General features: G+C 39.9%; 1 protein-coding gene across 1 annotated transcript in view; it reads right to left on the minus strand.

The window, feature by feature from the left end:
* THBS4 (thrombospondin 4) overlaps nt 1–12,703 on the minus strand; it is a 46,312-nt gene that overhangs the window by 16,980 nt on the left and 16,629 nt on the right. The window contains exons 3-9 of the mRNA XM_019728193.2: nt 7,716–7,963; nt 5,439–5,547; nt 4,987–5,069; nt 4,596–4,647; nt 4,180–4,382; nt 2,552–2,689; nt 205–273 (exon numbers count right to left, since the gene is read on the minus strand). Coding sequence (XP_019583752.1) covers nt 205–273; nt 2,552–2,689; nt 4,180–4,382; nt 4,596–4,647; nt 4,987–5,069; nt 5,439–5,547; nt 7,716–7,963 — 902 coding nt within the window. The remainder of the gene's footprint in view (nt 1–204; nt 274–2,551; nt 2,690–4,179; nt 4,383–4,595; nt 4,648–4,986; nt 5,070–5,438; nt 5,548–7,715; nt 7,964–12,703) is intronic.

Here is a 12,703-nt window from a genome sequence, read left to right on the forward strand (position 1 = left end):
ATAACATTATTCTAATATAAAAAAATTACTTATAAAATTACTCTTATATTAAAAACTGTTTTTCAGCACAAACTTTTGTCCTCATTCGTCAATCAAATAAATTATGCCCATATGTTCTATGTGTGTTTTGGGGTTATGATTTATACACATACACTTGGTTTAATAGTATCTGTTTTGATAACATCAGCCATCAAAAATACTTACCAAAGTGTTAATGCAGATAGAATTGAGAACACATGCTCCATTTCGACACTCATCAATATCAGTGCAGATCTAGTAAAGAAAGGTTTAAAGAGACACTCTGTTTAAGTAGAAATACAAAAGAAATTTGCTTTGTTTTAACATTGTTGTGTGAAGTGAAGACACAGAATTTCAGGTAGACTGGTAATTGGGGTGTCATTTTAGCCATCTCCCTGTGTTTGTACCAGTCTGTACATAACCTAATTTCAAGTTGATAGTTGCCTACTTGGTACTTACAGTTGTTCAGAAAAGACAACTTATACAATTAATTTGTTCCACAGCCTTTTTAGTCAGGTTCTTCTTTACCCCGTTTGGGACGCAATGTAATTCTGTCTGAGAATTCCTATTTTTCTGCAGAATTCTGAGCTTCCCTTTGCTTCTTTTCTTTCTATTCTTTCTTTGGAACTACAATTAAACAAATATTGGACTTTCTCATTAAGGTCTTCTTTTGACTCTTAACCTCTTATTCATATTTTCCCTACCTTTTTTTTTCTGTGCTGCATTCTAGATGATTTCCTTAAATCCACCTTCCAATCTATAAACTCCCTGTGAGCCAGTCATGCCCATCTATTGAGTTTTTAACGTCAATAATGATATTTTTCATTGACTAAATTTTACTAGGCTATTTTTCAAAGTTGCCCTTTTATCCCACATTGCTCTATTCTTTAACTATGGTATCTATTCCTTCCTTTTCCTCTTTATCCTTTTGAATTTATTTTACATTTATCATGTTTCCTCATGGTAGCTTCATCATATAAATTGCCCTTTTTGTTTATGAGCATATCCTTAGTGGCCCTGCCTTTGCCTGTGAGCGTTCCACTAGCTCTGAGTTTGGAGTCTCTTCAAAAAGTGGTATGGCTTTGGCATTAGCCAGGGCCCTGGAGATTTTACTGCTCCAGGGCTGGTTTGTATGTTGATTTTTGGCTTGTGTTTCTGCATTATATGTGTAACATCGATTTGGAGCTCACAACTGTATGTGATATAAGTGTGGAGCTTTGATTTGTTGTGGACAATTTTCATTTGTGTTCACCCTGTCTCGAAACTGATATCAAACTTCCCTGTTGATTTGGGGGGCGAATAAAGTTTTCTCATCTCCTTGTTATGGGTAAGGTAGCTCTCTGAGGCGCCTGGCTTTATGCAGAAGTGTTAGATCTTCCTAAAGGTGCAGGACCACATCGTTAGTGCCCACGTAGGTGCTAAAACCCCAGCTCCCCACTCCTAGGACATATTCCCAGCTCCCATGAGATGCTGTGGCATCAGCTTCCACCCACAGCTCTGGTTTTGAGTTCTCTCTTTGTTTCCAGAACCTGTGCGTTTCCTTGTATTTCTTTTGCTACTGGTGATGCATTAAAATATGTTCTTAAATTTGATCAAGGTGACTCCCTTCTAGTTCAGTTTAGTCTACCATATCGCTGGAAATCTACTGGGAAGTGCTCCCTGATAGCTTACATAAAGCGCCTTCTATTTCATTTTGTCTGTTTTCCTTGGTTTAGTCCTGGAGATTTTGTCTTTAGACGAGAGGAAGAAAATCTTTGGGTCATTACTCTAATGGTTTCTTGTCATTCCCATCTGTCTAGCTTACCTTCTTTTTCTAGTCTAAGAAACGGTGCCCTCTAGAATCCTTTGATAGGCAGCTAGGAAATAATGAACATTGCCCTTCTTTAAAGCTAATAATTTCCCTCGGGTAGTAAAATATATTTATAGACCAACCATTTTTAAGGGCTGAAAACATCAAAAAGAATTTCACAGTCAGTCAGTTAAATAATGACCAGGATATAGAACATTTGGAAATAAATGGAGACTGTCACAAAATGCTCAAGAGTTTTATGGCAATTTATAGCTTATATAAGAAGAAGAAGGGGGGTTCCTCTGGAGATTATTTCTACTCTTGAAATACTTTCATCTCTAAAACAGCTTCTGATCAACAATAATAACTATAAAAGTGACCTAATTTTTCAAAGCTTTTATTTGTTTCCCTGATTCTCATTCTGCAGGTCAAAATGTGTAATGGCTACCAACACAACAAGCCTGAAATCATGCTACATATTCAATATTACCCCATTCACTTCTTTTCTGATGATACTCTATTATCCCAATTTAATAGCTTCCTCCCTAGTAAACTTTATGAACATATACATTCAGAAATGAGTTGGAAAACTTCCTAATTTGCTCAATGGCACCATGACATTCCACACGGCATTGGCTGCTCCAGGAGGTAAAGGGTTATACTGGAAGAGGTAGGAACCAGCCAAAGTTTTTCTGTTGGTAATTAAGGTAAAAATTGAATAGAAAGACCGTAACTTCAACCCACCTGCTTGTTTGACTTGGCAAAACTGACCCCAACCCCCTGCACCATGGGTCCTGTGAAGCCCACTGGACAGGCATCACATCTGAATCCAGGAGCCAAGTTCACGCAGCGCACGCCCGGATAGCAGGGATGGTATTTGCACTGGAGAGAAAAAAATTCAAAGTCTTTAGTCACATGGAGTAAACACTCTCAAACATTCATTTATCTGTCTGCCCATGCTTGTTTATTCATTTAACTGTTCATTTTTTGGTGGTCAAAATGATGAAAGGAAATAAAGGCTTCCAATTTCATAGCTACCCTAGGAATCCCTGACCCACACGAGCTGCGGTTGCTTTTCTGTATTACAGAATAATGGCACAGCCAGGTGGAAAGGGTCCGAAGTGTTAATCATTCTACCTCCCAGTGTAAATTCCCTGATGTTCTAACTTGGAATTTAGAAATCTCTATGAAAAGACTGTGCTCCTGGACCATCAGCTGGCTGTTAGATGAGTCCAAAAGCATTTTGAACCAATTACTCAAAAGAAAAGACCTTGGGAAGACAAAGCTAGTCCAATTGTTGTTTCTTTAGTAAGACGTGACCCATTAGAGTCTGTGCCTGCCTTCATACCCTATCAAGTCCATGGCACTTCCAAGGCTCTTGGAGTCGAGGACATTTTTTTTTTACTACTTCGATTAATGTAAAAAACATGACCACTTCCTGCCTTTTCAAAAGGAGGAAAATTCCAGCGCACAGATAAAAACCAGATGCAGTTCTGTGAAACATGTACAGATGTTTCTGCAACTGAGGGATTACTAGAGTTCATCTTAATTGCATACCACCTGGGGAGGTAATCAGTGGAGTGCTGCCATGAACGTGTGTGTGTGTGGTGTGTGTGTGTCTAAGCTCCTTGCATGTACCTATCTCCTCCATTTCTCCTTCTGGCCTTCCTCTGGCCAGGTGGGAAGGAAAGGCACATTCTGATGGCAGTCTTGTTACCTACTATGAACACTACGTTGGGATTAGTCAGTTGGGATGTCAGTTGGGATTAGTCAGTTGGGATTACTGACTGGCTAGTCATGATCTTGACATAGTCTACTTCAGAGGCTTTGGAAACCAACCAACCAGCCTGTATTTGCTGTCTGTGCCTTTCTGGTTCCATTCCTGGGCATTTTTGGTTACTCACAGGTTATGGGGTCTCCTCAACAGGTCTTGTTAGTTTGAGATTCCCCTCTGCTCCTCTATTTTAGGAAGCCTGCAGAAATCAGTTGCAACCTCTGGAATATACCCTTACACTGATTTCCCCCATTCCACATTTGCAGGTGTGGAAAATCAAATTTATAACACAGATTGCTTAAAAGAAATAGTCAATGTTAGAGTATAAAGCTGAAATCTCAGCATTGTAGCAACATGGACGAGTAGAAGAGTTGGAAACACAGAAAGGAGATATTTCCAACATGGCCACAACTGTGTGTGCCTCCTTCCTCTCACTGCTCATGGTGTTCCAGTCTCTAAGGACTCATGAGGAAGTAGTTCTGTAGCCTGGAGGACAACCCAAGTCATCCCTTAGTCATTAACCTGGCTTCTTCTTCCATAAGCCACAGGGCGTACAAGATACTTAGGGAGCCCCTACCCTGTCCAGTTGAACTTTTACCTCATCAACATCAGAACAAGTGATCCCGTTTCCTGTGTAGCCCTCGGGGCAGGGCCCACACTGAAAGCCGTCTCTGGTGTTGGTACATCGGACTCCACGGAAACATGGATTGGAGTCACATTGGCGCACTGGGGGTGCTGGGGGTGCAGGGGGTGCCGGGGGCACCAGTGTGTTTGGGGTTGGAGACTGAAAGCTGAGAGGACCTAAGGGAAAAACAAAAACCCATGGGCTTATTCACCACCAGGAAAACATACCTGAAACAAAATGAAATTTGTTTTTTTAACGAACTTCTCTTCCCTCCATCTCTGTGCCAAACCCCCAGAAGCTGCAGCCAATGTAGCCTCACCCCAGGCCCTTCCTCAGTCCGCATCTGCTCGTCCAACTCAGAATGAGCCAGTTACTAGAAAAGCACTTACCGCAAGCCTGGCATTCAGCTATGGTGTTTCGCAAAAATGATGTTTCCTTGACCTTTAGAAATGGGAAGAGGAAAAAAAAAAAAGATGGGAAAGGACTACCTGATACATACTCCAGGAATGAAAGAATCCATGGTTAGCCAGCTATCAAAAACTTCTTAAAGTAGTTCTAAAGTAATCTTTGATGGCTCCCACTCTGCTTGGAGCCATGCTATGTTTATCACATGCTTGTCCCCCATTTCCAGAGCTTTTCTAGCAGAGTCCCAGGGTGGGGCGACCTGAGGTCTGGCTGCAGGCCTGCCTCCCTGCCTCTGCAGGCCCACCTCTCCTCTAGTTCGCACAAAGAGCATCTCTGGTAAGACGGGCTTTTCTGATGGTGTGTCCTGGCTGTTACCTGCTGTCTCAGAAGATCCTTCACCTCTCCCAGTAGCTGGTTTAGTTGTGTCATTTGCCCCAAGAACTGCCGATTAAAGTCTCCTGTAGCAACAGCAAAAGGTAAAGAGCACTCAGCCAGTGACAGTCATTTCTACCGTGACTCAAAAACAAATGATTTCCCAGAGAATCATCATGACAAAAAACTAGGGCACAAGAATTTAATTTGGTGTAATTCATCTAATTCACCTAGAAAGTAATGACAACAATGTCACTGGCTAGTTCAAATTCATATGAGTTATTAAAAAAATAAAAAAGTACAATGAAAATATGCCTTGCCCTGAACTTTGACACAAGAGCTTGATTTCTGTAGACACATCCTGTAAAATCACTCTGCAGACAGCCCACCTTTTGGTGATGGGACCCAGCCCCTTCAAGGGCCCGGGGGTTTGTCTGTTGATGAAGAGCCCATACCTGTGCTTGTGGCAACCAGTGGCTCACTCTGCTGCAGAAAGCAGTCTTGTAGGCTGGCCGCCTGTAACAGCGAGCCTCTCACCACCAGCTTCAGCTCTTCCAAGGAGTCCTGGAAGAAATCAGATTCATACCACACAGTGCTGATGCCATTCAAAAACCAAAGTGCTTGCGTATTCACAGAACTTTCATAACAGAGCAGCCCTGTCTACTTGGACCCTGACATCTTGTGTAATTTTGTGGGTTCACATTTTTCCTAAAGCCTGCCAGCCCCATCCTTTTTACTGAAACAAATATAGAAGTAGCCAGTCGCTGAGAAAATTGCCAGCCTCCAACTTGGCCTGAGAGTTCATGAAGGTGGCTCAGAGAAGAATAATGACTTTTTCCTTCATGATAAACAAGTTATTTTGTGGCCGGAGCCTCTAAGCATTGTCTGGAATTTGTTTATGGAGTTTGGACTGTAATAAATAAGATATTCGTCCCAATTTTAAACAGTATTGTTTTTAGGATGTCTTGGTTCCAGGTTTTAGCAAAGTCTCTGTATAAATAGTATATTAATACTATTCTGATTATTAGTTGGCATATTTTCACTTTACTGGTGGATATCTATCATTCATTGTTAGTCACAAAGTCAATTTGCTCACCGCTTTATTTTGTAACTCTTCCTCATACCCATTATGAGATCTGTGCGACAGAAAGTTTGTTGTCTGCCAATGTAAAGTCATCATCCTTATTTTAGAAATGAGTATGCTAAGGACCGTCAGAGGAATTCTACTTTTTAATTGAGCTGAGTTAAGATATATGCAATGTGTGCTGTGTAACACAGTGTGTTTGACATTGGACTAGAAGCTCTATGGAGGCAGGACCACAACTGTTCTGCCCACCACAGTATCCCGAATGCCTAGAATGTGCCTATTTATTCACTAATTGATTGAGTGAATGAGTAGGTGACTATAAAGACAGAGCACTGTGGTCCCTGCTGATCGTCTAAGGAGCAGGACTTTTGAGAAAATTCCAATCAGTGTAGTTTCTGATGACCTTGTCATGGCTGACTCCTGGCTTTTAGAAATTCATTCATTTGGTGGCAGACACTAATTTCTGGTCAGCGATATGATTTCTGTCATTCTGATTATTTTGGCTACTCTGGGGATTCAGGAATAAAGTTTAGTATATTTCTATTCATTAATCTTTTTCTCTCAATATAAATCTACACTAAATATATATACATATGACATTTATCTCTGCAAAAACAAAATAAAAACCTTGGATTTAGTTTTCTTAGAATTTCTGCCTAAAAATGATAAAAAAAGCGCAAAACTCTAGTATCAGATTCATAGTTTTTATTTATTTTTATATTATCTAAAACTTCTGAGCATTCCTAGTTGTAATGGAAATTATTGCTTACACCCTGCCTCTTTGTACAAAGGGCTCAGAGCAGCTTGTAACTAAAGCACAGATAATAAAATAGAAATGGAAAATGAGGATTGAGAGCTAGAAGACAACAATATTATGGGCCATAACAGATGAACATAGTTACCGATTTTGGCACTACTTCCATATCAGATAAAATTCAGGAACTATGACCAGTTACAGTTATAGTTAATGGAAAAGACAAAGAATACTAGTTCTTTATAGGAAACAAAGGACTTCCTAGCACACAATTCTAAAAGAAATAAATGTGGCAATTTCTATAGTAGGTACAATGACATAATGAAAAAAATATACCATCAATATAACATAGAACAGAAGACAGAGGAGCTGGGATTTTTCAGGGCACATGGAACTAAGTTGGCAATACGATCCTTTTGTTAGGGATGTTCTGATAAGATCTTGTGACAAATGATCCTATTGCTTGGCCACTTCCAATCGTTCACTTTAATTTTCATTAAACATAATAAATGATAACTGTAAGAAAATTAAAAATAGATCATCCTATCACCCTAAGATAGTTAAAAAAATTTTTCCATTCCTTTCCAACTTTACAATTGTATCCAAAAAGTCTCCATTTATCATCTAAAGCAGAAGCTCTCGATTTTGGCTTTATATTAGAATCAATATTTTTTAAAAAACTGATGTCTAGACACGACCCATATAGATTCTGATTCAGTTTGACTTGAGGATGGATCCTCTAGCAGTGTTTTTTTTTGTTTGTTTGTTTGGCAGGTGATTCTACTGTGCAGCCAGAATTAAACCCATCCATGACCTCAGCACATGCCTCTACATTCCCTGAGCCTCGGCAGCCCATCTTTCCACATCAGAGAATGGTTTGTGGGTTCCTACCTGTGCCCTCCTCTGGAAAGTCCTCAATTCAACAGACTCAGGACTCTGGGAGAGACCCGAAAAGGCTCTGGGAAGATTGTGAATGGAATCCACTTGGGTGCAGTCCACATAGAGCTCTACCGAGCCAGCGCCTCGCTGCAAATTGCTCAGTCTTAGGAGGATCCTGTGACGCTTGCCGTCAGCCAGCTGCAAGTTGTTGAAAACCACCAAATGGATCTTCCTATCATTCTTCAGGTAACGGAGGATGGCTGCAACCAAGCACAGATCGATAGGTAATGAGATAAGGGGAACAGGGTGGTTCTGTGTTGAATAGCCTCAAGGTCGCAAGGCTGAGTCATGAGTCACCAGAAAGAATGGAAGCAAGTTGGAACCATCGATAGGCATCATCTTGTGTGCCAGGCATTGTTCTTGGCACTGGCAACCCACCCTATAGCTGAGAATGTTTCATGCTCCTGGAAAGACAGACAATAAGTATTAAATTTGGAAATAAACAATATAATTTCAGATACTGATTGGTACAATGAGCAAGCAGAACCTATGAACAGTCAACTAAAATCCAAGTAAACTCCAGAGGGCGTGAATTCATTAATTCACCAAACATTTACTGAGCACTACCATAGGGCTGGGTGCTGCCCTTAGTTGCTTTAAACACTTAATTTCTACTCATTGCAACCCTATGAAATTGGAATACTTACAGAGGAGGAAAGTGAAGCTCAGATAAGGGAAGGAACTTGCTCAAGGACACAGAAAAGTGGTAGGACTAGAAGCTGAAACTGAGTGTGGTTTATTCCACTACTAAAAGAATGCTAGGCCTGGATAGGCCTCTATAAGCATATGTTGAATTGAATGTAATCTGTCTATTACATTGAATGTAATCTGTCTATTCTGAATTGAATGTAATCTGTCTATTCTCTCTCAGCAACCCATCCTCAACTTTAACAATGCTTAGTTAGAAAGTTAAAGGTATCTATGGTTGCAAAAGAAGGACTAGGAGGGGGATCCACTACCTTATTTTTTTTTTTTTTCCCATACAGGTAGCTATCCATTCACATATCTTGTTAAACTCACTAAATCAAAATTCATCCAAATTTTAAAATTCTGATTTTCTGCCTTGCCTTTTTACTCCATTATTGCCCTGAATATAATAAGCCCTGGGCTAAAATCTGTTCCTAGATGCTGAGCCTTTGGAAATGAAACTCATTGGGTTTGCTATAAAGACCAAAGGGATTTGCTTCCAAGGGTTTAGTGAGTCTACCAAGTACAACTCCAGGTCAATTCACAGGTACCACTGCCAAACCCAAAGTAAGCGAATCAGAGCAAGCAGGGGAGGCAAGACAGGGAAGGACAGAGACGGGAATGGCAGACACACCGCAGCACTCGCCATTGTCCGAGTGGATCCAGTAGCAGTGGAGAATCTGGTTGCAACCCCCACTCAGCAGACCAGAGGCTGGTACACATTGAGGTTGAGCCCAGGGTTAAGTGGAGAAGTGGTGTAAAGGCTGGCAGCTGTGGTTGAGCCACTACTATCACCAGAGGAAAACAATAAAGCCGCAGATGTGCAAATCCAACCCTCTCTCACCCTTGAGCCTCCCTCACCCTCCAGCCCCATCAGACATAGCAGCAGTGGAGACAGGTCATGAAGGGGCAGAAGTAACATTCCATCCAGACTGGGCTATACTCACTGTGGCAAAACCCAGTGGAAAAAACAAAGTCACAGATGCTTGAAACACCCTCCCACTGCCCACCCCTCCCCCATCTATCATGGCAGAACCCAATAGAGGCAGCTGGAATACCTCAGATAGTACCCTGTGGCTGGTGGCTTCTGGTTGCTGGTAAGCAGCACTTAGAACTCATAGGTCGAGAGCCCCATTGCCCAATACACCCCACCATGGGGGTAGTGCTGTGAGACCAAGGCGACCCAGTCATAGAGAGGATGTCGACCTCCTTGGGGAGTACAGGGCTTTTTCCATAGCCAAGGTGGCACCACCTCACAGAGATCTTGGAAGTCTGAGTAATGCAGGTAAGAGAAAACAAAAAAATTGCACTTCAGCACCACCTACTGGAAAACAAAAATATGATGAAAGGCTATATGCCACCAAATTTGATACCCTGAAAGAAATGGATAAATTCTTCGAGATATATAACCTTTTAGACTGAACCATAAAGAACTGGAAAACCTAAATAGATTGATTAACAGTAACACAATGAAAGTTATCAAAAACTGAAAACCAAAAGTCCAGGACCAAATGGCTTCACTAGTGAATTCTACAAAACATTCAAAGATTTAATACTTATCCTTCTCAAATGCTTCCAAAAATTGAAGAAGAGGCAGTACCTCCTAACAAATTTTATGAGGCCAACATTACCCTGATACCAAAACCTGGCAAGGACAACACAATGAAAGAACATTACAGGTTAATATCTCTGATGAACATAGATGCAAAAATTCTAAACAAAATACTAGCAAATCAAATACAATGATAAATTTTAAAAATTATACATCATGATTGAGTGGGGTTTATTTTAGGGATGCAAGGATGATTCAACATATGCAAATCAATCAATGTGATACACATTAATAAAAGATAAAAATCATATGATCATATCACTAGATATAGAAAAGCATTTGACAAGCTACAACATCCACTTATGACTAAAACACTTAATAAAATGGGTATAGAAGTACCTCAATATAATAAAGGCCATACATGACAAGCCTTCAGCTAATATACTCAATGATGAAAACTGAATGTTTTTCCTTTAAGATCAGGGACAAGACAAGGACGCCCACTCTTGCCACCATAGTACATACCATGTCAACATAGTACTGGAAGTCCTAGCCAAGTCCTAGAAATTAAAGGTACCCAAATTAGGAATGAAGAAGAAACACTGTCGTTTTTTGCAGATGATATGATTCTATATACAGAAAATTCCAACAATTCTACCAAAAGACTAGTAGAAACAACAAACAAATACAGTAAAGTTGCAGGATACCAAATCAATGTATGAAAATCTGTTGTGTTCCTATATACTAAATGAAATATCAGAAAAAGAAATGAAGAAAACAATCCCATTTGCAATTGTAACAAAAAGGATAAAATACCTAGGAATAAACTGAACAAAGGTAGTGAAGGACCTATACACAGACAACTACAAGAAATTGTTGAAAGAAACTGACAAATACACAAAAAAATGGGAAGATATTCCGTGTTCATGGATTAGAAGAATCAACATAGTTAAAATGGCCATAACTAAAGCAATATACAGATTTAATGCAATCCCCATCAAAACCCCAATGGCATTTTTCAAAGAAATAGAACACCAACAAAAAAATCATCAATTTGTATGGAACCACAAAAGACCCTGAATAGCCAAAGCAATTCTGAGAAGAAAAAAAAAGCCAGAGGTATCACATTCCCTGACTTCAAATTATACCACAAAGCTACAATAATCAAAACAGTATGATACTGGCAGAAAAACAGACACACAGACCAATGGAACAGAATTGAGAGCCCAGAAATAAACCCACAATTATACGGGCAACTAATTTTTGACAGAGGAGCCAAAAACATACAATGGAAAAAGGAAAGCCTCTTCAGTAAATGGTGCTGGGAAAATTGGAAAGCCACATGAAAAAGAATGAATCTAGACTGCTATCTGACAGCATATACAAAAATTCACTAAAAATAGGTGAAAGACTTAAATATAAGACCTGAAACACTAAGATACATAAAAGAAAACATTGGTACTAAACTTATGGACCTTGGTCTCAGAGAGGTTTTTGTGAACTTGACCCCCAAAGGCAAGGGAAGTAAAAGCAAAAATAAACAAATGGGACTACATCAAACTTACAAGCTTCTGCATGGCAAAAGAAACCATCAACAAAACAAAAAAGTAACCAATTGAATGGGAGAAGCTATTTGCAAACCACACCTCTGATGAGGAGCTAATACCAAAATATATAAAGAACTCATACAACTCAACAAAAAACAAACAAACAATCCAAGTAAAAAAATGGGCCTTGGATGGCTCAGTTGGTTGGAGCTCATCTTCTCAACCACAAGGTTACCGGTTTGACTGCCACAAGGGATGGTGGGCTGCGCCCCCTGCAACTAGCAACGGCAACTGGACCTGGAGCTGAGCTGCGCCCTCCACAACTAAGACTGAAAGGACAACAACTTGAAGCTGAACGGCACCCTCCACAACTAAGATTGAAAGGACAACAACTTGACTTGGAAAAAAGTCCTGGAAGTACACTCTGTTCCCCAATAAAGTCCTGTTCCCTTTCCCCAATAAAATCTTTAAAAAAAAAAAAAGGGCCAATAATCTGAACAGACACTCTTTCCAAGAAGACATACAAATGGCCAAGAGATATATGAAAAAAGATGCTCAAATTCACTAGCTATATTCACTTATAAGGGAAATGCAAATCAAAACCACAATGACATACCACCTCACACCTGTTAAAATGGCTATTATGAATAATATAAGAAAAAACAAGTGTTAGGATGTGGAAAGGAACCCTTGTACACTGCTGGTGGGAATGTAAATTGGTACAGCCACTATGGAAAACAGTATGGAGGGTCCTCAAAAAATTAAGACTAGAGCTACCACGTGACCCAGCAATCCCACTTCTGGATATCTACCTGAAAACTTTGGAAACATTTGTTTGTAAAGTCATATGTACCACTATGTTCTTTGCAGCATTTTTCATAGTAGCCAAGGCATGGAAACAACCTAAGTGTCCTTCGGTGGATGACTGGGTAAAGAAGATGTCGTACATATATAAGGGAATACTATTCAGCCATAAAAAAGGACAAAATACTGCCATTTGGGACAACAAGGATCAATTGTGAGAGTACCATATTAAGTGAAGTAAGTCAGATGGAAAAGGAGAAGAACCATATAATTTCATTCATGTGTGGGATATAAACAGAAAGTAAAAAACAAACCAACAAAACAAACAAATTCATAGACACAGACAACAG

This window comes from Rhinolophus sinicus, linkage group LG03 (assembly GCF_036562045.2).
Source record: "Rhinolophus sinicus isolate RSC01 linkage group LG03, ASM3656204v1, whole genome shotgun sequence".
NCBI lineage: Eukaryota > Metazoa > Chordata > Mammalia > Chiroptera > Rhinolophidae > Rhinolophus > Rhinolophus sinicus.